General features: G+C 53.6%; 1 protein-coding gene across 7 annotated transcripts in view; it reads left to right on the top strand.

Annotated features, from left to right (window-relative positions):
• Window positions 1-27,956, top strand: part of TEAD4 (TEA domain transcription factor 4) — an 82,647-nt gene that overhangs the window by 50,250 nt on the left and 4,441 nt on the right. For 4 of the 7 annotated variants that reach the window (XM_058655895.1, XM_058655897.1, XM_058655899.1 and 1 more), the window contains 8 exons: window positions 1,958-2,215; window positions 13,166-13,230; window positions 13,654-13,716; window positions 17,412-17,540; window positions 18,291-18,457; window positions 18,945-19,000; window positions 21,037-21,176; window positions 22,061-22,234. In XM_058655895.1, coding sequence (XP_058511878.1) covers window positions 1,958-2,215; window positions 13,166-13,230; window positions 13,654-13,716; window positions 17,412-17,540; window positions 18,291-18,457; window positions 18,945-19,000; window positions 21,037-21,176; window positions 22,061-22,234 — 1,052 coding nt within the window. The remainder of the gene's footprint in view (window positions 1-1,957; window positions 2,216-13,165; window positions 13,231-13,653; window positions 13,717-17,411; window positions 17,541-18,290; window positions 18,458-18,944; window positions 19,001-21,036; window positions 21,177-22,060; window positions 22,235-27,956) is intronic. The other 3 variants (XM_058655896.1, XM_058655902.1, XM_058655898.1) reach the window with 2 other exon arrangements.

The raw sequence follows: 27,956 nt of genomic DNA on the forward strand, positions 1-27,956 counted from the left end.
AATCAGCTGAAGTTTTCTGGAAAACCTTGAGAGATTTAGCACAATTTCCTTGAATTTAAAATTTATTTGGGGCTTGGTGCAGTAGCCCCTAGCAACTAAAGTCCTTGCCTTGCATGTGCCAGGATCCTGCAAAGGTGCCAATTTGTCAAGGATGGTCTCTCAGTGAAACCATTGAATTTATCTGGACAATAAGATGCTGGACTCCCCGCATAGTCCATGCCTGCAATGAAGGAATCATGACTGATTATGAACTGTACTACTGTAACAATATAGAGGAATTCAATAAGGGGGGAGGGTTTGGGGAGCGGCTGGGGGAATCCCAGAGCCTATGAAACTGTGTCATAAAATGATATAAAAAATAAGTAAACAAATAAATTAAAAAAAAAAAAAAAGAAAGAGTGCCAGTTTGTATCCCTGCTATTCCATTTCCCTTCCAGCTCCCTGCTTGTGGCCTGAAAAAGCAGTCAAGGATGGCCCAAAGCCTTGGGATTCTGCAGCTGCGTGGGAGACCCAGAGGAGGCTCCTGGCTGCTGGTTTCAGATCAGCTCAGTATCAGCCATTTTAGCTACTCGGGGAATGAACCAGTGGGTGGAAGATCTTTCTCTGTCTCTTCTTCTCTGTAAATTTGACTTCTCAGTGAAAATAAATAAATAAATAAAGATTTCTTTGAAGAGATTCAGTGTCTTTATGATGTTATATCCCTGTCTGCCAACAGGTAGGTGTTCTGTGTCTTTGGCAAAAGTTACAGCTAGATATAGTTACAGTGATACGTCTTATTAAAATGAAATTATGGCTCTGGTTTCTAAATGAAGTATTATTTAGAAGGCTGTTATCTAAGGGCTGGTATTTTCATTGGAAAGGTAAATTTGCAGAGGGAAGGAAAGAGAAAAAAAGCTTCCATCTGCTGATTTACTCCCCAAGTGGCTGCAATGGCTGGAACTGGGCAGATCTGAAGCCAGGAGCTAGGAACCTCTAAAAATTAGTTTTTACTATTGGATGGATTTTGAATTTTATGAAATGTAGTTTCTTAATTTATGGTTCAGAAGTACATTCTCTGTTCATGTGTGTATGTCTCACTCCGTCAAATTACATTAGTCAGCAGATTTTTTTAAAAAGTTTTTATTTATTTATTTATTTGAAAGGCCAAGTGACCAGAAAGGCAGATTTCCCATCTACCGGTCTGCTCCCCAACTGCTTTGAACAGCTGCAACTCGGTCAGGCTGAAGCCAGGAGCCAAGAACTCCATCTTGGTCTCCCGTGTGAGTGATGGAGACCCAAGTGCTTGAGCTGTTACCTGTTGCCTTCCAGGGTACACAGCAGGAAGACAGGTTGGAAGTGGAGGCAGGATGCAAACCCAGGAGGCCAAATATGGGGTATGGGCATCCAGTGTGCTATACTCAGCTGGCACGTTACTAAGTTTTTAACCCAGGCAGCTGCAAAGGCCGGAGCTGAGCTGATCTGAAACGAGGCGAGAAGAGCCTCTTTCAGGTCTCCCACATGGGTGCAGGGTTCCAATGGTTTGGGTCATCCTTGGCTGCTTTCCCAGGCCACAAGCAGGAACCTAGATGGAAACAAGGCAGCTGGGATTAGAACTGGCAGCCACCTATAATCCTGGTGTGTGCAAAGTGAGGACTTTAGTTGCTAGGCTGCAGTGCTGGCCCCTCACCAACTTTTTGAAGTGTACTATTGACTTGGTGTGAGTTCAGCATCAGGATCCCTTCTGTACTCAGTCCTTGTCTCCTACTTCTTGGCCTTCATGTGGGTTCTTAGAACCATTTTAGGAGAGTGCCTCAGTCTGTATGTTCAGTTGACAGGAGGGACAGTGAGACCTGTAGAGGGTTGAAATGACCTTCAAGCCCAGATCTCCTGCTCCTCATAGAAACTGGTTCGAGTCCCTGTATGCATCCTAGGTCCACTCAGCTCTGACCCCTCACCAATACCCAGCTTCTTGTCCCAGCAGGTCCAACGGGCGCTCCTCCAAGCCGAGCCTTGGAGGGCAAGGCCGGCACCATTACCTCCAACGAGTGGAGCTCTCCTAACTCCCCCGAGGGGAGCAACATCTCTGGGGGCAGCCAAGCACTGGACAAGCCCATCGACAATGATGCTGAGGGTGTGTGGAGCCCAGACATCGAGCAGAGCTTTCAGGAGGCTCTGGCCATCTACCCACCCTGTGGCCGGCGCAAGATCATCCTGTCGGACGAGGGCAAGATGTATGGTAAGGAGCTTTGTGGTCCAGCTCTGCTAGCAGAGCTGAGATGGGCGCTGGATGGGGTGGACATGTCAACTTTGGATTCCTCCAGGGAATAGAGGGGCATCCACCAGATGGGTCTTGCTCTCTTCCTTTCATGGCTCCCAGGGATGGGGGGGCACATTTGAGGTGGGTCGGAACCTGAGAGTAAGAAGCTGTGATGGTGGGAAACTTGGAAAAGGGAGCAGAATTGCTCCCCGGAGCAGAGGGGGATAATCTAAAAGCCATTCACAAGACCCGGCTTGACTATGAAAGGAAATGAGAACATGGGGTGCCTTCTTTCCTTCTTCCCTTCTTCACTCACTCTTCCCTGCAATAAAGCCTCTGCGTGTAAATCAAAAGTTCTGGAGCTCATCTAGGCCCTGCTTACTGTACGGGGCTGAGGGCTATGGGAATCCATCATTACCTGGGCTGTGAAGCAGCATGCAGTCAGCTGGAGCAGTTGGTGGTCCTCACTTAGCTGGTGGGGAAGCCACCTTGAGGACAGCTGCATTGCTGTTCCTGGGTGGGAAGCCATTGTGTGTGTGTGTGTGTGTGTGTGTGTGTGTTGGACATTTAAGGGACAGATGATCTCCACATGTGTGCCAGTGGCTCTCAGGGAAAGGTGAGAACTGAGGGCCCTGTGGGTGTGTAGCAGGCTGTGTGGAAATGCCAGAGCTTGCTAGAATCAGCAGGTGTCATTTGAGAAAGCACTCCTGTGGGTTGGGGGCTCTGGCTACTTGTTTTGGGTTTTGGAAGGGAGACATGAAATGTCTATGACTTTTTCAACCGTAAAATTTTCTTTTAAAGACAGAAGGAGAGACAGAAAGATCTTCCATCCACTGGTTCACTCCCCAAATGGCCACAGTGGCCAGAGCTGAGCTGAGCTGGAACCAGGAGTCTGTTTTGGTCTCCCATGCAGGTAGAAAGGCTCAAGATTGTGAGCCATCCTTGACTGCTTTCCTAGGTCACAAGCAGGGAGCTGGATGGGAAGTGGAAAAGCCAGGGCATGAACTAGCACTCATGTAGAATACTGAACTGAGCTTGTAAGCGAAGGTTTAGTGAATTGAGTGTTGCACCAGCTCCTGACGACAATACATTTTCTAAGTTAACAGTATAGGGGCTTGAAGTATGGTTTTGATTTTTATGAAAAGTGGAATGAAAAAAAGTTTATTGGGCTGGTCTTATGGCACAGTGCGTTAAGGAGCTGCCTGTGACACTGGTATGTGATAGCACAGCACTGGTTCCAGTCCTAGCTGCCCTGATCCAGCTCCCTGCTGCTGCTCCTGGGAAAACAGGAAGATGGCCCAGGTGCTTGGGTTCCTAGCACCCACGTACATGGCTGATGCAGTTGGAGTCTGGGCTTCTGGCTTCATTGTGGCCATTTGAGGGAAGAGTAGGGCTGGAAGAACTTTTTCTCTCCTGTCCTTCTGTCACTCTGTCTTTCATATAGATACAATGCCTATTTTTTGTTCAAGATTTATTTATTTTTATTGGAAAGGCAGATTTACAGAGAGAAAGTCTTCCATCTGCTGGTTTACTTCCTAAGTGGCCATAACAGCTGGAGCTGAGCCAGTCTGAAGCCAGGAGCCAGGAACTTCTTCCGGGTCTCTCACACAGGTACAATGTCTGAAGGCTTTGAGCCATCCTCTACTGCTTTCCTAGGCCACAAGTAAGGAGCTGGATGAGAAGTGGAGCATCTAGGACATGAAGCATTGCCCATATGGGATTCTGGTATGTGCAAGGTGAGAAAGTGGCCACTGAACCATCATGCCAGGGCTAATAAAGTACATCTTAAAAGCTTAATTTGGGGCCCGGCGTAGTGGCGTAGCTGCTAAAGTCCTCGCCTTGAACATGCCAGGATCCCATATGGACACCAGTTCTAACTCGGGAGCCCTGCTTCCCATCCAGCTCCCTGCTTGTGGCCTGGGAAAGCAGTCGAAGACACAGCCCAAAGCCTTGGGACCCTGTACCTGCGTGAGAGACCTGGAAGAACTCCTGGCTCCTGGCTTTGGGTTGGAGAGTAAATCATCCGATACAAGATCTTCCTCTCTATCTCTCCTCCTCTCTGTACATCTAACTTTCCAATAAAAATGAATACATCTTTTAAAAATAAAAGCTTATTTTGATGCCCAGTTTTAAAATCTGTGAATAGTTTTTTTCATGTATTCTTTGAAAATTCCCTGTCTGCATGGATTTCAGAGTTTTCTGCATTGAATTTGTCTTTCTAAAGTTCTTTCTATTCCAAGTCATTACCACTGTCCATCTTCTAATCTTGTTTTTTATCCCAACGTGGAACTCTGTCCCCTGAACAACAAGTCCCTGTCCCCATTCCACCCCAGCCCGTCGGCCACCATTCTACCTTCTGCCTCTGTAAGGGGTGACTAACTGTGGTACCTCGTTTAAGTAGAATTGTGCAATGTTTGTCTTTCTGTGACTGACATTTTTACTTTGCGTCATACACTCAAGGCCACAATGGCTGAGGCTGGTCCTGGCTGAATCCAGGAGCCTAGAACTATATTTGAGTATCCCATATGGATGTTAGGGAGTCAGCCAAACACTTGAACCAGTGCTGAGAGGGGATGCCAGTGTTGCAGGTGGGGATTTAACCTGCTGTGCTGAAGTGCTGACCCCAAAGATGGATATGTTTCTATCCCCATTGTATGATGCTGGGGTGGGGGTGGGTTACTTGTGCCTGTGACAACACTGGGCTTGGAGGAGCACAAGATTGTTTGTCTGGCAGGAGGGGAGACACGGAGTTGGGGAGGTAGGGTGATTATGGTGTCTGGCCTTGGTTCTGGCCATATTTGTGTCCCCGAATACCGTTGTCTTGCCCCTGTGCTGGGAGATAGTGTGGCAGAAGGTGGGGGAAGCACATAAGGAGGGCCTGGGAGGAGGGAACTTGCAGGGGCAGAGGCGAGAGCCTCTTTGTGATGCTTGAGATGGCTCTGGAGCTGCTATGGGTCTTTGGCCTCTTTTACCCCTCAGCCTTGTCAAGGATCCTGCCGGGGAGGCCTGCGTTGTGGCGCAGCAGGTTGAACCGCTTATTCGAGTGCTGGCTGCTCTGCTTCCAATCCGGCTTCCTGTTGGTGTACCTGTGAGGGCAGAGGAAGATAGCCTAATAGCTTGGACCCCTGCTACCCACATGAGAGACCTATGTGGAGTTGCTGGTTCCTGGATTGAGCCTGACCCAGGCCTGGCTAGCCCTAGCCATTTTGATCATTGGAGAGTAACCAGAAGATGGAAGACCTCTCTTTCTCTGTAGTTTTGCCTTTCAAATAAGTATATATTAATCTCTAAAAAAAAAAAATCCTTCCAGGGAGGGAGGAATTACCATTTCTGTTTCCAGATGTAGCAAAGGGTCTTCAGAAATCTTGGATAGTGTCAGCCCCCCATCATCCCACCCACCAATGAGCCTGGTGCTGCGCTTGACCCTGCGTGACCTGGCGAATCTCCCCTGCCCTCCGCCTCTGGCTGGCCCTGGCTCAGGTGCGTCAGACTCCGTCCAGCCTGGGGCCCTGGGGCCTGGGACCTGGGGCACTGGGGGCTGCAGGGTGGAGCTGATGACTCATGCGGCCCTCGGAGCACCTGGCCTTGGGAGGTGAGGCCCTGCCAGGATCCCAAGTCTGGCTTATCCTCACCCCCGGCTCCTCTTACCACTGCCCCCAGGGGTGCCAAGGCCAGGCCTTGGATGGAAGGGGCTCTGTGCAGAGCTCACTGTCCAACTGTGGGGTATAGATAGCTCTGAGCTCACTCCTGGTGTGTGGGCCGGGCCACTGGAGGCCAAGCAGCAGGGACAGGCCACCCAGCTGACTCAAGCGTTGTCGTTCCTGGCTGCTTACCTCCTGTCGTCTCAGCTTCCCTAAGGGTCTGGCTCTAACCGTCTCTCTGTACTCTTTACTCTTTACTCTCCCGTACTCTCCTAGCCAGCTGCCGGTGGCACCAGGAGCCCAGGTCTTTTCCTCCACCAGCCAGATGCCACCAGTCACTTCCCTGGTGGGCTCACAGGGTGGGGCTTGGAGCAGCCTTCCGGATCTGGGAAATCTGACTGGATTAGGCCTGCTCCCAGGTCAGGCCACATGGCACACCCAAATCGGACACATCGACCAGCGCCAGGCAGACATGCAGATGATATGCAGAGCAGCGCGGCAGATTAACACCTGTTATTTCTGAGCCGAGTCTCCTGCACTTGTTGGCTGTGGCCCCTCTGCTGCAGCTCCTCTGACTGTTCTGGGACCAGGGAATGGATCACCTTCTGCTCACAACTGCCTTCATTTTCTGCCCCTGTCACTGTGTGACCCTCTCCCAGGCACTGTGGCGGTGACCACTCAAGTGCCATGTGCAGGTGGCAGGATACAGAAGGCCCTCCCCTCCCCCTACAGCCAGCCAGTCCCTGTCATCATTCATCTCCTGCTCCCTGGAGGGCCTGGCTGGCTTAGAGTTCCCCTTTGCATCAGTTTCTTTCTGCTCCTCCCTTTTTATCTCTCACCTTCCTGGAGCTTGCCCTTCAACTTTGAGTCTTTATGCCTGTCCCAGGCTTGCTGTCCTATAAGCAGTACCTATGAAATGCCCACCCTCTGAGTCAGGTAGGGGCCGAGAGCTGTGTGGTCTCTATTCCCTGTGACCAAGTAAGGTTTGGAGGAACATGAAACAGCTTGGCAGGCAGTGGTGAATTCAGCCCCTAACCCCAAGGCGCTGAGCCCCCCTGGCAATTTTCAGGAACGGCCAGAGCTGGAAGGGGAGGGGTGGGAGGTGGGTGCCCTGGGCAGGGGGGCAGGTGGGCAGTCAGTGCCAGAGTGTGGGCTGGAGGATCAAGGCCAATGCTGCAAAGGCCTATGCACTGGGTATTTCCAGGTGACTTCCCATCCAGGTGCTAACCAGCCCAATCCTCCTTGGCTTCTCAGGCCAGGTGCATTCAGGGTGGTATAGCTATAGAAGGGTTTTAGTCTCTGTCACTTCATAGCAAAATACTTGAAACCAGCTGCTTGTGAAGCAGACCGTGGGCTCATGGTTTTGAAGGTTCACAGTGCAAGATCAGGCAACTCCACTGACTCAGCATCTGGTAAGGATGGTCTTGTTGGTAGAGTCCCCAGGCGGTACAGAACATCACCTGGCATGAAGGAGCCCAGGTCTGTCCTTCCAGGAGGGGCTGATGTTGGCCCTGGCACCTCCTATCTGAGCACTGGTTGGAGTCCCAGTTGCTTTGCTTCCAATGCAGCTCCCTGCTCATGAGCTGGGAAAGCAGCTTAAACTGGCCCATGGGTTGGTCCTCTGCCAGCCATGCAGATTCCCGATGGAGCTCCAGGCTTCTGCCTTGGGTCCTGGCTATTATGGCCATTTGGGGAGTGGTCCAGCAAATGGGAGATCTTTCCCTCTCTCGCTCTACCTTGAAAATCAATGGGGCCCGGCATGCTGACCTAGCAGCTAAAACCTTTGCCTTGAACACACCAGGATCACATATGGGCACTGGTTCTAATCCCGGTGGCCCCACTTCCCATCCAGCTCCCTGCTTGTGGCCTGGGAAAGCAGTCGAAGACAGCCCAAAGCCTTTGGACCCTGTACCCACATGGGAGACCCAGAAGAGCTCCTGGCTCCTGGCTTCAGATTGACTCAGCTCCAGCCATTGCAGTCACTTTGGGAGTGAACCATCAGATGAAAGATCTTCCTGTCTGTCTCTCCTCCTCTCTGTATATCTGACTTTCCAATAAAAATAAATAAACCTTAAAAAAGGAAAGAAAATGAATGGATCTAGCAAACAAGCCATTAGCATTCAATCCCAGGGTTCCTCCCTGGCCACCTAATCCAGTCTCACCCTAGTCCCTCCCTTCCCCAGGGCCCCACCTCTAATCACTGGACACAGGAAATTTCCCCTGTGTTGTTATGATCAGCATAAGACTTTGGGGACCAAGCCTTTGACACACGGTGTTTTGGGAGACACCCAGTCTAGTATCCAAACCACAGTGTACAGGCCAAGGTGAAGAAGGGACATTTTGTGAATGAGTCACAGGCAGGAGAGGTAAGGCTTGGGATGGGACTTCAAGGTGCAGGCAGGACTCTTAATACTCCAGGGAAGGGACGGAGGTCAACAAACTCACTGGGGCTTCTGCCCCCACGTCCTTGACAGGACCTTGTTCCTGACTGCCCACCATCCTTTGCTTTGCTCCCCTGTGGCCTGCAGCCTGACTTCCTGCTTCTGGTTTGTTCTGTGCTCCACCCTGATAGCTGCCTTGGCCTGGGGCAAGTTATTTAATCTTCCCAAACTGCGCTGTCTTCACTTAGACAATGTTTCCTAGTTTATTTTTGTTCATTTTATTTGAAAAACAGAAAGAGATCTTCCAAGTGCTGATTCATTCCCCAAAAGCCCACCACAGTTAGCGCTGAGCTAGACAGAAACCAGAAGGCAGAACTCAATCCAAGCCTCTCTCCTCCCTTGTGGGTGACCAGGATCCTAGAACTTGAACCAATGCTGCTGTCTCCTAGGGTCTATATTAGTAGGAAGCTATATTCAGGGACGGGGCCAACCTCAACCCTGGGTGCTCTTTCAGAGGATAGCATGTTCCAAACATCATTTTTAAAATTTTAATTTATTTATTTGATAGGCAAATTGAGAGAAAGAGAGAGCTTCCAGCAACTCGTTCACTCCCCAAATGACAACAGCCAGGGCTGGGCCAGGCCAAAGCCAACAGTCTGGAACTTCATCAAGGTTTCCCACATGGATGGTAGGATCCAAGTACTTGGGCCATCCTCTGCTGCTTTTCCAGGCCATTAACAAGGAACTGGATCAGAAGTGAAGCAGCCAGGACCTGACCCAGTGTCCATATGAGTTGCTAGTATCATGGGTAATGGCTAAACCACTGTGCCCTCACATCAACCCTCCATATATCATCTTAACTGCTGTGCAAACTGTGAAATTCTCATACCTGATGCCCATTTTCCATTCCCACCAGCAAGCAATGCACGAGGATTCCAGTCTCTTTACCTTCCTGCCTTGCAGGAGCTCCTAGTTTAATGAGAAAATGTGGCAAGTCCTCGGCTGACAAACCAAGGACTGTGAGAAGACGCAGGGGTCCCCATATCTCCTTGGGAGGGGAACAGGGCAAACTCCTTGGGGGGAGCAGTGGCTTTGAAACCTGGCTAAGATTTTCCTAGGAGCCTCAGAGACCACCAGGGACAATGGTGGTCACAGCTTAGGTGTCAAGCCCAGTGGCCATCTTCTTTCTGAGGCTTTGGAAATGTCTTCACAAACAGCCTATTCCTTCCAACTCAGGGGTTTAAGGCTTCAGCTGGTTTCTGGACAGAGAGGACCTCCCCCGCATGCCATCAGGACCAAGATGGTCTCAGCCTCCTCGCCTGGGGCCCCAGCTTGGCAAGAATGCAATGTGGGATTCACTGCAAGGGCTCTTCCTCCTGGAGGGAGGTTTACGGGAACCAAAGATCCCCTGCGTGCAGCTCTCTCCTCCTGGGCTCATCACCTCCACACTCCTTCCTTGTTAATCCTCAAAGCTCATAGAGCGTTGCCTGCACCAGGGTCTGACCCACAGGAACAGTGTGGGCTGACTTCACCGGCCTTCTGGCTTAAGGGGGCAGGCGTTCTGCTAACTTGATGTTGTCTGGTGCATTTATGGCCTGGGAGAGGGCTGAGTGCAGAGAGGGAGTCAGCATGCGGGAGATGAGTTTGTGGAGGGTATCAGTTCTTGTGGGGATGTGTGGCTGAGGAGAGGCACGGCTGGCTGCTCAGAGGCGTGAGGCCACAGGGCTTGGAGACAACAGAATTATTTTCTCACGGATCTTGCTCCAGGAATGTTCCACCCGCAGCCTGTGGTGAGTCCGAGTCCCCTTGCTGTCCCCACAGTTCTTGCCTCTGCAGGGTGGGGTCATGGATGTGAACTCTGTGTGCTGAGGGCTGTGGGACACTTGTCTTCTGACAGATGGGCCCAGTGTCCTTCCCAGCCGCACCCAGACCCTCTCTGGGGGCTGCCCGAGGCCACCTGCCACACTGTGATGTGCAGCTGCCCCAGTTGGCCTTCCCTGATGTCCAGGCTGGCCTCCTGCTTCCTTCCCCAGCCTGGGGTCTTGGCCGCTAGAAGGGAAAGGGCTGTGGTTAGGAATCCCGTGGCAGAGCTGTGACTTTGGAAAGCAGGCTTTTTTTCCTTCCCACTGACTCATTTGCATTGGGGTTCTCTGCTGCTGTGGCTATTTGCCAGCCCTCACTGTAGCTTCAGGGGACCATGCTCAGGGCCTACACTCTTCTACTTGCTTCCCCTCTGCCTCCCAGTATCTACATCCTGTAGGGTCCATTGGCATCCAACCACCAGCTCTGGGTGTCCCTGTTCGGGAAAGAGAAAGAAGACATGTGGGCCGCTTCCTAAGTTCAAGTAGGTGGCTCCCCTCCAGGACTTAGGTAAAGGTGAGGGCCAAACTCTTTTTGAAGGGATCCTAAGAACTGAAGGGTTTGAGCCAAAGAGAAGAAGCCGAATGGTGCCTTTGCAGGGAGACCTTCTGCCCAGCCAGGTTCTCTGTGGGACAAAGCAGCTGTTATGAAGTCCTAAAGGACACACATTCTGAAGCCAACGGGCACAGTGGGTTAAACCATGCCTTGTGATGCCTGCATCCTGGATTAGAGCACTGGTTCTTGTCCCTGCTGCTCTGCTTTGACCTAATTCCTTGCTGACACCCCTGAGTAGGTAGTGTGAGATGGTCCAAGTGCTTGTGGGGTCTCTTGCTAGCAGTGTGAGAGAGACCTGGCTGGAGTTCCAGACTCCTGTCTTGAGTCTCCCTGTCCATAGTGTGGAGGTGATAATACCAGGCACAGAAGGCTGTTGAAAGAATTGAAGGGGAGTTAGAGCTGTCCGCACATTGGTGTGTATACAGGGCCTTGTAAGGATAGGGTGTACAGTGTCCAGCACATATGAATGCTGGTGATGGTTAATGTTTTGTCATGAGTGAGGGAGACAGCACTGCTCCTCTCTCTGTGGGTGGAGCCTGGATTAGATGCCAGCTGTCTTGGAGGCAATGGAATGGCTGGGTTGACCTCTGGAGGACCCCTTGGTGCCAGGAAGGAAGCAGTTTGCACCCGTGGCTCAGCACTTCCTCAGTGGGATTCTCCCCTGCATTCACCCCTCTGCTGAGCAGAGTGAGAATACCTGCACATGGGCTAAGAGGAGGAGGAAGATGACGGGTGAAGTAGGCCGGGCACCCAAGGACAAATAGAGCCTGATCTCACTACAAGTGTACTCCAGTAAGATGCTGGGGCTCACAGAAGCTCGGGGCTTCCCACAGGCTAGGCGTGGGTGGAATGGAGAGATGTTGGCCAAAGAGCTCAGAGCTTCCGTGAGATAAGAAAAGTAAGGTTTTTTGGTGGGGAAGGGGGCAACCAGCATATGACTATAGGAATAATGTATTGTATATTTTCAGAATTGCACAGTAAATTGCTAGTGTTCTCTCCACAAAGAATGATACATGTTGAAGGTGGCAGCTGTGCTAACTGCTTGATGTAATCGTTCGTTGTGGTATATGCATCTGAGCATGACATTGAACCCTATAAATGTATATAATTTTATTTTACTAAAAAACCTTTAAATAACGATTTATTTATTTATTTATTTATTTATTGCAAAGTTAGATATACAGAGAGGAGGAGAGACAAGAGGAAGTTCTTCCATCCATTGGTTCACTCCCCAAATGACCTCAATGGCCGGAGCTGAGCCAATCTGAAGCCAGGAGGCAGGAGCTTCTTCCGGGTCTCCCATGCGGGTACAGGGTCCAAAGGTTTTGGGCTGTCTTCAACGGCTTTCCCAGGCCACAAGCAGGAAGCTGGATGGGAAGTGGGGCCACCGGGATTAGAGCCGGCACACGTATGTGATCCCGGCGTGTTCAAGGCTAGGACTTCAGCCATTACGCGATTGCGTCGGGCCCTTAATTAAGATCTTATGTGATTCATTCCCAGCTCTGTGGCCCCCGGTGGTACCACCTTGGTGTTGCTTGCAACCTTCATGTGTATTATGGCTGCAGCATGAGTGCTGGTGGTTAGATGGGAGCAGACTGAAGGAGCCTGAGGCTCCTTGGGAAGCCTTGGGAAGAGATGTCTTGTTGGACTTGGCACCCAGGCTGTATCCCCCAAAGTCCACTGCTGCTTCCCTCCTTCCTCTGACTCAGGCTGCTTTTCCCAGGTCAGCCAGTCTCTTTGGCAAGCAGGTCCTCTTCAACGTGGCCTCTTAATTCAGCCCTGGCAGTGGAGAAAGGTCAGCTGCAGGGCTGGCTTTCCAGTTACAGCCCAGGTGGCCAGCTGCCCGTTCGTCTCACCTGCCCCCTGCATCAGCAGCTTCTTTCTGTGGACAGCAGGCAGGTCCGGGCCTGGCAGGACTGAGCAAGCAGGTGCTACACCCACTGACCCGTAATGGTGGAACCAAGGGGTGATAACTTCGGTCATTCAAACTGGCCTGCCCTGCTCTCCGGTCCAGTGTTCTCCTGTATGGTCTGAGTGTCACCTGACCCCCACACACCTGAATGGACACCTTTTCCCTGTTTGTAGCATAGGCTGGGAACCCCCCCCCCACTTAGGGTGTATGTCACCCCTAGCCAGGGGTGAGTTCAAATGCAGGGACCCTCTTGTGGTGATCTGATTTATGAGAACAGAAACTATGGTGGCTTCTCATAGTTTTCCAGGATCCTGCAGACATAGGCTGGGCCCCTGGGGGATGCTCAGTACTACCTGTGGACTGGTTTAAGTAGTACCCAGGACTGCCCATCAGTTGGCTGCAAGTGGGGACAGGCTGGGTTTCTTGGTACTTGACCTGAAAGGCCCAGATGGGGACACTCTGTCTCAGCAGTTTGCTCCCATGGTTGCTGCTGCCCACAGACAGAACAGAACAGCACAGCTCATAAAGCCCACCTCATCTCTGCTTTCACCCCTGCTAACAAGCTATGGTGTCTCTGTAGGGCGGAATGAGCTGATTGCCCGCTACATCAAGCTTCGGACAGGGAAGACCCGCACCAGGAAGCAGGTAGGCCTGGGGAGAGAGGCGAGGGTCCCGGGGACAGATGCTCAGGTCTCAGCTACCGGGGTGGGAGGGGGGCAGGCACATTGTCACTGGGGCCAAGGGTGGGTGCTCAGCTCTGAGGAGTAATCTTTGGTGTGTGTCTCCACTGCCATCTCTTAGAAGGCCCTGCACCTCTGGGGACTCAGTCCTCCCTCCCCAACCTTCTCCAGGTCAACAGACACATTGGCATTGGGTATTTGAAACACTGCCAAACCCTGGGTTGGTGGGACAAAGCAGGGCTGAGGTCCCATCATGGGACCCACTGATTCCTTCATTGATTTCATTTCGCCCATACACAGATGTGGGTTGAGGGGGCCAAGGGTCAGGGCAGCCAGGAACACAGGCTATCTGGGAGGTCGGGACAGGAGCCCTCTCTCCCTGCTGCAGGTCTCCAGCCACATCCAGGTGCTGGCTCGTCGCAAAGCCCGTGAAATCCAGGCCAAGCTCAAGGTAAGGCTAGCTGCGGTGGTGGGTGGGTAGGGCCAGCTCCCTGGATGTTGGTGCTCCTTGTACAGCGGGAAGGGGTTCAGGGGCTGCCGGCCACTGTGCTGAGCCAGTGTACCTCTTGCTGTTGAGGAAGGCCAAGTTCAGTCTGTGAGCTTGCTGCTGACTGCTGTTTGACTTCTGGCCCCTGAGTGTGACTGTTGGGCTCCAGGCACAGTCTCTCTTCTGTGCCCCATCTCCTGGCTTCTGCTCTGAGGGGACAACGTGGCGTGAAGCAGCCAGATCAGTTCTTTTTCCTCCTGGGTCCTCCCGTTTGTGTAGAGCCTCTTTTCACAGAGGATTCCCAGGGGTCAGGCCTCAAGGGTCCTCGTGTTGAGCACCAGGAGGGAGTGAGCTCTCCGTCCATCATGGGGTGTTCATGAGAGAGCCTCCAGAGACCCTCAGGAGGGAGACCTAACAGTTTCAGTCTTAGACTAGGCAAGAATTGACAAACCAACCCCTTTCGCTTTCTTTCCTAAACAGAATATCACCCCCAGTTTGCTCATGGGGCAGCTGGCTTGGTAAGCAGACGGGCTTCTGTGCCCCATGGCATTTGCACCCCAGTCATTTGAGGTCCTGACATTTGGGTCTCAAGCATGAGTAGGTGGGAACCACAGACCTTTGTGTCCCGGGAAGCCACACCCACTGCCCGCTCAGTTCCATTCCTGCCGCCTTCAGCCCAGCTGTCCCCTATCACCCCCCCAAGCTGTGATCTGCACCTCGCTCCTTTGTGCCTGGGACAGCTGGCTGGACCGCAGCTGTTGCTCCCTACCCCTATGGACCCCTAGAACACAGCTTGTCCCTCACGTCCCCTCTGTGGTCTGCTCTCCCTGGGACCCCAGCAGGTGACGGAGAGGACACATTTCCCAGTGTTGTGTCCAAAGGAACATTTAATTCCCTCGGAGGCCTGGCTGTATGGCCTGGATTCGCGCCAGGGAGTCACACCTGTTGTTGTCCATGGGTCCTCTCCTAGGGGCTGAGGATGGCTCCCAGTGAGTGGAGCAAGGGCAGCAAGGGGCCTGAAAACGTGCAAACTGTCATGAATATGTGTGCTTGGATTCTGTCCAACTTGTAAGGGCTCTGGGTCCTGAAGTAGCTAAGCTGGGGAATGTTTGGCAAGGTAAGGTAGAAATCCTCATGTTGTAATGTGGGGTTGTAGCTCTGGTCCTAACCTTGTGACCCTGAGTGCGAGGGCAGTACACAGAGCTCGGGGCTCCATTCAGTTTCCTTCTGTGAAGTGACAGGCTTAACAAGACCCTGTCTGCCCCATCCCTCTGCCCACACACCACCCCCTCCGCTGCCCCCAAAGCAACCCAGCTACAAAATTTGGCGACTCCCTGGCTCTGGTGCCCCTGATGTCACTGCCACTTCCTCCAGCCCCACCCGCCAAGGTCATGGCTTCCTGAATCAGTCATTTGTTTAGATTGGGACTCCGGGAAGGGTCATGGGGTTGCTGACACCAAGGCGTTGGAGCTCTCTGGCTTTCTGATGTGGCAGTTATTGGTTGCTATGGTCTGCAAGCTCTCCCTGGTTTTTGGAGGGCGAGGCCTGGATGTGCACGTGTGCCTGGGTGGACCATACCTCCTTGCTAGCTCCTACTGCCTCTCAGGGGTGGCAGTACAGCCAGGTGCTGGGGGCACTGGGGAGGGGGCTGGGGACTCGCCTTCTCTGCTTTCCTGCTGTGTCTAGACAGAGCTGGCCCCACAGTCTGTGCAGAGCCTCCTGGCTTTCCCCACTCTCTTGGTTTGCATGGCTCTTCTGGCCAGTCTGGCTGCATAGTGTAGCAGAGGGTATAGCGTGTTGAGACAGAGCAAGTGTGCTGGTCCGTCCCCTCTCCCTCATAAAGCACAGGTACCATCTCAGGGGAGCCCCCCCATTACAACCCTAACCACTTCCCACACAGGCTTAACCCCAAACACTAGCAACATAGGATTTAGGGATTAAGTTTTCAACACCATAGTGTGAGCAGGCTTGCTCATCACTGATTCACCTTGAAATTGGTCTTCCATCACCATAGGACTCAGTGCTCATGGAACACACACACACTGTGGGCTGTTGCCTGCCACACATGCCAACCCACAGGCCCAGGAGAAGAGGCTGCCATGCTGCAGCCACATGTCAGAACACTGGGTGAGCACCCAGTCTCCTCTGAGTGTGGAAATTATCCTGTATACTTACTCAAGCGCTCTTGGCATGCTCAGTGCCTCCTGGCTGCTGTATCACTCCAGGCAGATCTCCGTCCACCCAGTTAACACACTTCTTTAACTTGGTTCCCTGTAATGTTCCCCACTTTCCCCCTTTCTAAAAGAGCATTTGTTCATTTGCAAAGCAAAGAGACAGAGCTTCACTCACATGCCTGGGGGCTAGAAACTCAGTGGAGGTCTCCTACACAGCGCATGAGCAGGTTGCTGGAGTCAGGAGTGCAGCCAGGACTTAAACCCAGGCACTCTGTGACGTGGGCATCCCAAGTCGTATTTTAACTGTTGCAGCACATGCTCACCTCTCTCCCTCTGTTTTATTATTTTGTTTGAGAGGCCAAGACAGAAAAAGAGAACACATACACTTGTTTACCAGTTTATTCCCCAGATACCAGCAACAGGCAGGACCAAAGCCAGAATCCAGGAACTCCATGTGTATTTCAGCTACTGACCCATCACCCCCTGCTTTTCAGGGTCTGCGTCAGCAGGAAACTGGATTCAGGAATCGCATCAAACTCAGGCACTTTAATATGGAACATTGACATTTTAACTACTGGGCTATATGCCCACCCGTATTATTAAGTATTATGTGATGGTTCACTTATTTCCCCCATTAAACCAATTCATCCTAGAGGATTTCTAGTCAGAGCTCCTAAGTTGACATGATCAAGCTGTTTAGTCCCAATAAAGCTTCACATGCATACTTTGTTGCTGCAGTCTGTGCATGTGGTTTCATTTTGGTCAAAGCTGTAATTCCCATTAGGATTTTTGAAATAGGGGAAATACTGTCTCCTGAGCTTTGAAGACCTTCAGGGCTTGCCAGCTCAAGGTGGGAACCCCCGGCTTAACCAAGGGAACAAAAAGTCCTTGTTCTTATCACCCAGTGCCACATCATGACTTTCCTAAGGACTTGGTAGTTCAGGGCCCAAGCTCCCAGGGAGGTCAGATAGTGACTGCTGTCATTCTGACCCAGGGGGTCAGGGAGTTGCAGGCTGCCTTAAGCACAGGGGTCACCCACAGGGCTAGGGGGCATCCAAAGGAGACGGAGCTTTTGCTCCAGGCTGCCCGTGTAGTCAGGAAGTGCTCCCTGTGTTCTGCCGGAGCAGGTATCTGACAGCTCTTCCTGCACCAGGGACTGGGTGCTGAGCTGGCTCTCTGTGGCACAGATAGGTGAACACGCGAAGACCCCTGTCTTCCTGGTTGACATGACATGAGAGTTTGGTCTGGCCTTCCAAGTCATTTTAGAATCTGACAAAATAGACAGGGCAAGCATTGTGTTTGTTTGACAGGTGAGAAAACTGGTCAGGAAAACCAGGTGACTTGCTCAGGGTCAGAGAAACTGAATAGCATGGCCTGACTTGAACCCAGGGTCTCTGAGGCCGGGTCTGCCCCCTCTCCACACTGACTCCCCCAGCAGCCTGAGGGGACCCATGCTGAGGCCCTCCCTTCCAATGTCTCCCCCAGGATCAGGCAGCTAAGGACAAGGCCCTGCAGAGCATGGCTACCATGTCGTCCGCCCAGATCATCTCGGCCACGGCCTTCCACAATAAAGTGGCCCTTGCCCGGGGCCCAGGCTATCCAGCAGTCTCAGGGGTAAGTGAGGCTGCTCTGAGCCAAGGGACCACACCAGACCTAGCCTTCTCCCTCCTACCCCTTTAGCAGAGAGCCAGGAGTGTGTCTATCCATCTCCATGGTGCAGAAGAGCCGGGGGCAGGAGGGCATAAGGATCCAGTGGCCAAAGTGGCCGCAATGGCCAGAGCTAAGCCACTCTGCAGCTAGGATCCGGGAGCTCTTTCCGGATTTCCCATGTAGGTGCAGGGTCTCAAGCATTGGGGCCATCCTCTGTTGCTTTCCTAGGTAAGTTAGCAGGGAGCTTGATTGGAAGTAGAGCAGCCAGGACTTGAAACAGTGCTGCAGGCACGAGCTTCTTCCATTCCATCACAGTGCCAGCCCTAAATGGGTCTTCAAATGAGCCAAGCCAGTAGCACTGTTCCAGGTCTGTGGGGAGCAGACCTTGTGCTCTGTGGCTTTATCTGTTACCACACTGCCCTAGCAGTGCCAGTTCTAGATGATGTAGCATAAGCTGCTGCAACCAATAAGTGTATCTGGGGGCCTTGATCCTAAGAGTCAACACAGCCTGGAGCGTCCTCCTCCATTGTGAACTTAGGGAGGTGGGATGTAGCATGCAATAACTCCAAACCTGCTGTTCTTCCTGGGCAGCCTTCTATAGCCTAGAGTTCTTCCTCCCTCTCCCCGCCACCTCCCAACCACCAAAACATGTTTGGGGAGTCTGCTGGAGCTTGTTGGCATTAACTAAACAAGGACATTCACTTTCCCCCCTAGCTCCCGCTGGTTCAAACACACAGCCTCACTCCCAGCCCAGGCCCTTGCTCTGTCTCCACCATGTGTTCACTCCCCACGTGTGCTCAGTGCCCCGCTGACTCTGCACTTTTTATCCTCCCCCAGTTTTGGCAGGGAGCTTTGCCAGGCCAAGCCGGAACGTCCCATGAGTAAGTATTGCCTGCCATCTGCTACAAGCCGCTCTCCGAACTGACCTTGAACCCATAAACTTGGAACCTGGCTTCCTAGGTGGGAAGGGGCCACTGTCTGGAGTCAGCCTTTCCAGACAGCATTAGAGCCCAGGGACTAGCCTTCCTGCTCTCGGGCAACACATGGCTCAGCTACAAAGTCCACACCCCGGGGTGGCATTTACTGAAACCTCAGGCTGCCCAGGGTGTACGCAGGGCCAGAACTTGGAGTCAAAGGGAAGGAGGGCCAGAAGTCAGAGCCGTGGCTGACCCAGGAGGGAGGGGAAGCAGGAAGGCTGGCTTTCCTGACAGATGTACTGCTTCTGCAGACCAGGGAGTTGGCTGGTGGGCGGGGGAGGCCAAAGCCCAGCAAGGCCCCTGGCGGCCGGACCACCAAGGCCGATCTCACTGAGGGTGGCTCTGGGGCAACTGACTGACCACAGCTAACTTCCTCCTCCTCTCTCCACAGTGTGAAACCTTTCTCTCAACAGCCCTACCCTGTCCAGCCTTCACTAACTCTACCAGGTGGGTGGGCAGTGCATGGTTGCTGCCTTCCACATCACACCCCTGTACCTCCTGACTCGAGTCCCAGGCTCCCCAAAAGCTAGACACCTGTATGTCCCTCTTAGATGTTGCCTTGTCGTGTGCTCAGACCAGATGTCTCAGGATACCCCATTCCATGTCCTTAGCATGCTCCCCTGTGTGCCTTGGGTGGCCTTGAACACTGTTCCCCAGCAGCCCTAGTAATTGGCAGGGGGGTTACTTGTTGAAGTGCAATGCCTGTGTCCCGACCTGTGACCTGCCTGTGTGCCTCATGTACCTTGGCTCTTGGGGTGACACTCCTCTTAGTACCCACTCTTACCTACTCTTCTGAAATGGGTGGCCACCAGAGTGCCCAGCTTCCTGGCTGAGAACACTTGGCAGAGAGGAGTAGGAGGAGGCCTGGCACATGGTTGGGGCCAGTGCACAGAGTCGACCAGCTGGGCAGGTGCAGGGTCCCTCTTTTCGTTGCAGGTGACCTAGTCGTGTCCTGGCTGGCCTCTTTCAATTTTAGTATATGTGCTGCTGAAGCGAGCACATCCTGGTCTCTCTCTGATGAGGTTCCCAGGTCACCTTCCACTATATAGGGCAGGTGGGATCCTCTCCCTGGCTTGGATCTGACCCCTGCAGCCCTGCTATCTGCCCAAGTCCATCATTGCTACTTCCTGTCATCCCCCCCTCCATGGGAGCAAGTCACTCAGTTGGGTCTAGTCTACCCTGTCTCGTCCCTCTTCGCCTCTCGCTGTGCGCTGATGTGCTCGGCCCTCCTAGTGCCTGCCGAGAGGGGTGACAGCAGCCTCTTCCTGCCTCCCTGGCTCTCTCATCACTTTGTGGTTCTCCAAAACCTCCATCTCGCTGTGTTGCTTGCCAGCTTGCGATGCTTTGGGGGCTGCCTGGTACTTTTGGGGTCCCTCTCTCTGCAGGAGGACTTGTCTGGGTGCCCTGGCTTTCTCTCTGCTCCCTCCAATCTTTCTGCGTTCCACTTCTTACCTTACCTGCCTCCAGGCCACAGTTCCTGTTGCCTGCCCACCTGCACTTGGTGCGTGCGACCCCCTCCACACACACACGCACACGCACACACACACACACACACACACACCTGCTGCAGGCTTTCCTTTGTCTCAAACTGCTCATGTCTGGGGCTGATTGTGCACCATCTCTGTGCGTGGTACACAGCAGTTCCACAGTGAGCAGCGGTTCATCAAATAAAAGAATGAATGACTTGGCAGATGCACTGAGCCCCAGCTGCTATGTCCAACAAGACCCTCTGCCCAGCCAGCCCTTCTGTCTCCCCCACATGCTCGTCTGCTGCTGCACAGGGCACCACCGCTCCCCAGATTTCCCCCAGAGGAAAATGGGCCACCGTCACATCCATTCCCCTTCTTGTCACTCCTCTACTTTTCGTTTTGAAAACCACCAGGGACCATGCTCCATCATCATGTGCTCAAACCTAGGCCCAGAGCTGAGTCTTTCCTGTTTAGACCCTACAGTCACTTTTCCCGAGTCTCAGGATCAAATCCATCCTTTGGGCATGACACACAGCTGTCTGTTCAGCCTATTTCCTGCCCCTTTCTCCAGTCCTACCAGGTCATGCGTTTCCAGCTATTTTCCAGCCTCTGCTTGCAGTGCCCGTTCCCAGCCTTCCTGCTTCCCACTCATTTGTAACTTACGGCTCCTTACAAGCCGCCCCTTCTGAGAGCCTGAGCCTGCGCCTGCATGGACTGCAAGTAGCTCAGAGGGAAACCTAACCTAGTCACTGTGTCCCTCCTCACTCAATTCTTCTCCCAGATGCAATCTCCTTGGAATGTAGTTCTGTGCAGAGACCTGGGTTCCATCAGCTCTGTCCCTCCCCTGCCAGGGATGCCCAAGCCCAGCATTGCTTCCATCACCCTGCCTAGGACAGAAATTCCCCTTTGGCCTGCAAGACTCTGCAGGGCAAAGGGGCCCTGGGCCGACACAGAGGGAGTGGGCAGGGAGGGCACCTGTTGACAGATTCCATATGCCCCTCCCTCTGTGTGCAGGGTTTGAGTCTCCTGCAGGACCCACGCCGTCACCCTCAGCGCCGTCAGCACCCCCGTGGCAGGGCCGCACCGTGGCCAGCTCCAAGCTGTGGATGTTGGAGTTCTCAGCCTTCCTGGAGCAGCAGCAGGACGCGGACACGGTAGCTCCCCACACTCTGGAAGCACCTGCTCCCACAACGTCTCCTATTCCTCCTCCTCCTCTTCTGCCCCAGCCCACTTTGGACTTTCATCAAGGTTCCCTGCTCTCTCCCAAACCTGTGAACCCTTCTGCCTCTCCCTTCCTCTTCTCCTCCTCTCCTGATGCCTCTTCATCTTCCCTCTTGCCCTTGAGGCTCTGTCCTCATCCCACCTACCCACCCTGCCCTCAGCCCACAGACACCATTCTTGCCCCTGCACACTGGCCCATCCTTACCCTACCTTTGAGGGAACAGACAGGAAGCCAAGAAGCCTTCCGTGTCTGGTCTGCATCCTGTGGGTTTGTCCGCCTCTGTGCCTGCTGACCTGGGTGACCTGTAGCACCTACCAAGGTCAGAGGAGTGCCAGGAAGAAGCTGCCTAGCAGCGGGCACAGACCAACACACTCCAGCATTTTTCAACTTTCACCAGTGTGAGGGAGAGAGCGCTTCCACCTGCTGGTTCACTCCTCAAATGCTTTCCCAGTAGCCAAGGCTGGACCAGGTTGAAGCTGGGATCCAGGAACTCCATCTGGGTCTCTCCCACATTGGTGGCAGGAAGCTGGATGGGAAGTAAAGCTGGGACTGGAGACCAGCAGCACAGTGTATGGTGTGGGCAAGTGGCAGCTGTTAACTACTGTGTTAAAGACCCATCCCCAGATGTACATTTTGGCCAAAGAGTCCATTAATCAAACAAGCTCTCACTCAATATAATGAAAAGGAGACCCTTGCTGTCTGCTTTACCAGTGGGGAAACTAGGGCCCGGGAGGTGGGTGTGCTCCAGCCCCAAGCTCCTTTGGGGTCGGCCTTGTGGCTTCCCTCGGCTCCCTCAGCCCACTGTCCTCTCCACAGTACAACAAGCACCTGTTCGTACACATCGGCCAGTCAAGCCCGAGCTACAGTGACCCCTACCTCGAAGCCGTGGACATCCGCCAGATCTACGACAAATTCCCAGAGAAGAAGGGAGGCCTCAAGGAGCTCTTTGAACGGGGACCCTCCAATGCCTTTTTCCTGGTGAAGTTCTGGGTAAGACCTTGGATAACCTGTCCCATCCTATTCTTGGGGCATCTGTGACTGGAACAGCAGAATAGTAGGCCTTGCCATAGGGAGGGCCTGGGAGCGGGGAGAGGAGCAGGCACAGAATGGCCCTCAGTGGTGGAAGCTGCTGGACTACTGGGGGGCCTTTGCTGCTAGGTAGGGATGTTACCAAGCATAGGCAAGAGTGGGGCTTTAAGGAAAAGGATGTGCAGGAGATGCTAAGATAGACAAAGAGCAACTTGGCATAGCTGGTCCTAGAAAGCCCTTCTCCAAGGAATGAGGTTAGGACAGGCCACTCAGCCGACATTCCTCTAGGGCCAGACATCCCCGAAAGAACTCTGCCCCACTTCTCAAGCTGCCCAGTCTATAGTCCTGGTCCCGGTTGCTCTCCACACCCTGCCCCCAGTGAGAAACTCCCGTCTTTTGGTCCTACAGTAAAGACACCTGAGTTTCACATCCGAGTAGCTGGGCTTGGCACCTGGCTGCAGATCCCGCGTCCAGCTTCCTGCTAACAGAGACCCTGGATGGCAATAGCAAACACTAACATAATTGGGTCCCTTCCTTGGTTTGAGTTCCAGGCTCCCAGCTTCTATCTTAGCTGTACCCCAAATCTTGCAGGCATCTGGGGGAATGAACCAGCAGTCAAGGACTCTGTCACTGTATCTGCCTCTCAAATAAATAAGGAAATGAAATGAAATTAAAAAAAAAAAATTTAGAATCTACTCTGGGAGCTTCCCTCCTAGGGATTCAGATTTGCATTAAAGGGATTCCTGTGGGAACAGGGTCAGACCAGTGCAAAAAAGGCAGGAAATCCTTTAGGCTCTGTGTTGAGTGTGCCCAGTGCTGGCTCCCAGGTCCCATCTACATTCTTCCTTCTGCACCCAATCCACCCACGGGGAGCAAATGACTCCTTAAAGTACGCCTTGCTGGGAGCTCCCCATCCTTCTTGGTTCCCAAGCTGCCTTGATCATCTGAAGGCTTTGCTTTTCCTGCGAAAGAACCCTGCGCGAAAGTCCGTGCAAAATTCCAGGCAGCTTGCAGGCCTGGCCTAGGGAATGTCCCGCCTCTCTCTCACTCGCTCCGTGCCGCCCTGGCTGTCTTGGAAAGGGGCAAGTGCTAGAGCTGAGATCTGGGGCCCCTGCCTTACAGGTGCTCATTTCTGTGCTCTGCCTGTTCTCCTGGCAGAGTGCAAGCTGGACCGTGGGTCTTGAAGACAGACAGACAGGCAGGATCTGGCAGGCTGTTACCGGCCTGGAGTAACGGCAGAAGGGAGTGGGCTGCGGAGGGTGGGGAACGTTGTGTGGGAGCGAACAATAAGCCCCCTGGGTGTTTTTCTAGACAGAGTTCTAAACAATAGGCTTGAATAGCTGTATCTTGGTGTTGTGACTGCTGTATTAATCTTCTTCTTTTTTTTAAGATTTATTTGTTTTTATTTGAGAGGCAGATATACAGAGAGGAGGACAGACAGAGAAGAAGGTCTTCCCTCTGATGGTTCACTCCCTAAGTGGCCGCAATGGCTGGAGCTGAGCCGATTCAAAGCCAGGAGCAAGGAGCTTCTTCCAGGTCTCCCACGCGGGTGCAGGGTCCCAAAGGTTTGGGCCGTCCTTGACTGCATTCCCAGGCCACAGGCAGGGAGCTGGATGGGAAGTGGAGCTGCTGGGATTAGAACCGGAGACCATATGGGATCCCGGGGCGTTCAAGGTGAGGACTTTAGCTGCTAGGTCAGCATGCCGGGCCCAACTCTGACTTTCAAGTTAAATAGATAATAAATCTTTAAAGAGAGAGAGAAGCCCCCTGTGCTGGAGTCCAGGCCAGAGAGGGTGCTTCCTCAGGACCCCAGCCAGGCGCTTGGCATCAGGGCGTGATGGATGAGACAGGATGCTAGCCTGCAGGTTTTTAGGAAGGACTTCCACCATCCGACTTCCGCTTTTCTTCACCTGCTCCCAACCCTCACTTCCCTTCCTGCCCTGGGCATGGGATTTGCAGCCCGAGACGCCTCTGCTGGGGTGATCACTGGCACGACCAGATCCTGCTCCAAGTGGAAGACCACACCTCCCCTGGAGCTCGCTGATCCCCATTAGCCTCCATGGGCCTCACCTGCTCTCACCTGGTGCTTCTGGGAGAGACCAGTTTGGGCTTACCTGCAGCCGCGGCTCAGCCAACCCAGTCACATGGGAGAGACTGGTAGGCAGTGGCAGGAAGTGCTTGCCCTGGAGGGGCAGAGGACGTATTTGGGGCCCCTTTTCAGTATTTCTGCTTTGTTGTGGTGGTTAGTGATATTCGATATCCTCTTAGACACCTTCTTCATTCCCACTCTAGTCCAGGCATGGAGTCAGCAAGGGCCTGCCTGAGTAAGCCTCTTGCCAGTGGTCACCCCTGTCCTGCTGTACCTGCTGGGAGGTGGCCCAGGGGAAAGCAAAGCACAGGCTAGCTGGACAACTGGCTGCAGGTGAGCAGGGCCAGCCCCAGCAGCTGGATGCAGACTGTGGGCTTAGCACGTCACAGGAAACTAGCCTGTGTTGCAGAACGTCTGGGAGTCATCCATCAAGCGACCCCCACCCCAACTCCCTTCAGGCTCCTGGATTCTGGGTGGTCTCCCGTCATGGAGAGAGGCAGCGTGGAGGGCGGGCATGGCTCTGCCATCAAGGCAGATGGGCTAGCTTTTTGCATTTTCCAAGCCCCAACCTTTTCCTTCTAGAAAATAGGGGCATTGTCTCACCCCTTGGGATGAGGTCACAGGATCTCAGGATCCTGGGGCAAGAATTGGCCTGCTGCGCCTTCCACAAGGCTCCGCCCCCGGGGTCGGAGCTGAAAAGTCGGCTTGGTCTGGAGGGGTTGGCAGCGAAGGGGGAACACTCTGGCCGTGTGGGTGGGTGAGGGCAGGTGGAATCAGAGCTCAGGGCATGTCTGTGGCCCGGACATGTTGGCAGCTGGCCGGTGTGTCTTTCTAGTGCTTGATTTGTTGTGGGGAGAACAGGAACCTGGAGAAGACACAGATGAGTGATGATGGGGTTTGTGCAAGCCGGGAAACTTTGGGTCAGTCCTGGGCCTACGCAGACGGCTGAGGCTTGGTTGGGCTCAACAGGCATCTGAACCCATGCGGGCCTGGTCGCGCCTATCCCTGCCATTGGCTGGTGTGAACTTGGCCACACACAAGTAGGAAGGAAAACTGTCCCGACCAGGAAACAGTGCTTTTCCTGGCTGGCTGTTTTCTCAGCCCCAGCTCCCCCACGGACCATAGGAGCAGGAGAGGAGGGGGAGGGGGATATTGAGGTCACCCATCCACCCTCCTGCCCCGGAGTTACACTTCTTGCTGATGGGATTGGGACGCGCTTCCGGCAATGACTTCTGCCTGCAGGAAGGGTGTCCTGGCTCTGGGGGGGCCCAGAGAAGGTGGCACAGAGCCCGGAGCTGCATTGCAGCCTTCCTTCAGAGCTGGCCCTACCGGTCCCTTTTAGGCCCTGACACTTCTCCCAGGCACATACCAGCACATGATAATACACCCAAGCCCCTCCGAGCCCCCACAGCCGGGGCTGCGGCTGTCTCGGCTCATCTGTCAGTCACCAGATCCCCCACACCTGTTTCAGGCACCGCCTGTGAGCCGCCCACCCACACGCACAGCTATGAATAGGGTGCGCCGGGAGGGGAGGGGCGCAAGGGGCCCCGCAGAGGGCAGGCGGTGGGGGGTGGAGGCTGAGCCCGCCTGGGGGAGGTGCTTGACGTGGAGGGATGCGAGGCCTGAGTCACTGGGTGGGTTGTCAGGTCAGCATCTTCTAGAAGTATGCGGTATAGCCTAGGGCAGGTCCTTGGGCGAACTGCCTTCTCCCTCCCTCCCTCTTGTTTCCTTTTTCCTTCCCTCTTCCCCTCACTGGAACGCCTCCTCCCCTTTAGGGGTCCCCACTGCCCCCTAGCAAAGCTGGGCCAGGGCTGGATAAACAGTGACTGAGAGATCTGTCGGAGGGGCCAAGTGAGCAGGAGGTGATGACAGAAAACCGAGAGTGGTGGAGCTTGGGGCCCCAGCTGCCTGCCCTGTGAGGCCTCCTGGGGCAAGTGGGTTCCTGCCTTGTGACCCAGGGCGCGTGCCCCTCACACCAGCGCCACCCAGAGGTGAGAGGCTGATTAGCAGGGTGCAACATTTAAAAAACTTTTTTGTGGTATTTGCTGAACTACTTTTTCCTCCTAAGATTTATTAAAGGAAGGGTGATAGAGAGAAGGACAGAGATAGATCTTCCATCCTCCAGTTCACTTTCCTAATGACCACAGTGTCCTGACCAAAGCCAGGAAGGTAAAACTCCACCCGGGTCTCCCACATGGGTGGCAGAGGCCCAAGTACTTGGTGCATCTTCTGCTACTTTTCCAGGCACATTAGCAGGAAACTGGATTGGAAGCGAAGTAGCCAGGACTCCCATCCATTCTCTAGTATGGCAGGCCTGCATTGAAGGGGGCAGCTTAACCTACCAAGCCACTCCACCAGCCCTGAGAGAGTTTCGTTCTCACCCCCAGGCAGCGTCCCATTGAGAAGGGGGGCGGAAGCAGCTGCTGCCTTGTCCTGTGTTGGGAAGAGCCTGGGAGGGGTGGGTGGCTGACCTGTCATGGTGCAGAATAACTAGCAGTTCAATGATTATTCCCATATAATGTGAAATAATATATATCAGAAAAGAGAGCCCTTGGTTTCAAGGATGGGTTGTTTAGAATGGACTAGAGAATCGTTATGGTAGGGAGAGGTGGCAGACAGTACAGGGGCCTGGCATTAACCCACGGGTTCGCCAGGGGCCACAGGCTGTGAGTCCAACCCCATGTCCAACACTGGCCCTTCCAGGTGGCTGGACATCCTGCTGCCTTTTCTTCAGGTGTAGGTTAGAGAGTGACCAAGGGGATGAAAAGATCTGTCTGTCCTTCTCGGGCACTCTGCTTTTCACATAGATAAAATAATCCTTTTAAAATCATCATTAAAACTGTATTAGAGGGTCCGGTGTGGTAGCCTAGCAGCTGGAGTCCTCGCCTTGAATGCGCTGGGATCCCATATGGGCACCAGTTCTAATCCCATCAGCCCTGCTTCCTGTCCAGTTCCCTGCTTGTGACCTGGGAAAACAATCGAAGATGGCCCTTGTACCCGCATGGGAGACCCGGGAAAAGCTCTTGGCTTCTGGCTTCGGATCAGCTCATCTCCAGCCATTGCGGCCACTTGGGGAGTGAACCAGCAGACGGAAGATCTCCCTCTCTGTCTCTCCTCTCTGTAAATCTGCCTTTCCAATAAAAATAAAATGAATCTTTTAATAAATATACAAACAAACAAACTGTATCAGAGAACTCCCATTTAAGGCTTGGGCAGCAGCAGGTGGCTGGACTAGTTCAGGGCTCGGAGCCAGGGACTCAGTCCAGGTCTAGCCCTGTGGGTGACAGAGCCCTGAGTCGTTGAGCCATCACCTCTGCCTCCCAAGGTCCCCTTTAGCAGGAAGCTGGAGTCAGGAGGTGGGAGTTGAACCCAGGTATGTGTGGCTGGTTCTGAGCCCCTCTGCCAGCACGCACAGGTGCCCTGTCTCCGGTGGGGTGAGCGTGGAGGTGGCAGAGGAGGCTGTTGCAGGCCAGCACGCACAGGTGCCCTGTCCCCGGTGGGGTGAGCGTGGAGGTGGCAGAGGAGGCTGTTGCAGGCCAGCACGCACAGGTGCCCTGTCCCCGGTGGGGTGAGCGTGGGGGTGGCAGAGGAGGC

Source organism: Ochotona princeps, chromosome 27 (genome assembly GCF_030435755.1).
Source record: "Ochotona princeps isolate mOchPri1 chromosome 27, mOchPri1.hap1, whole genome shotgun sequence".
NCBI lineage: Eukaryota > Metazoa > Chordata > Mammalia > Lagomorpha > Ochotonidae > Ochotona > Ochotona princeps.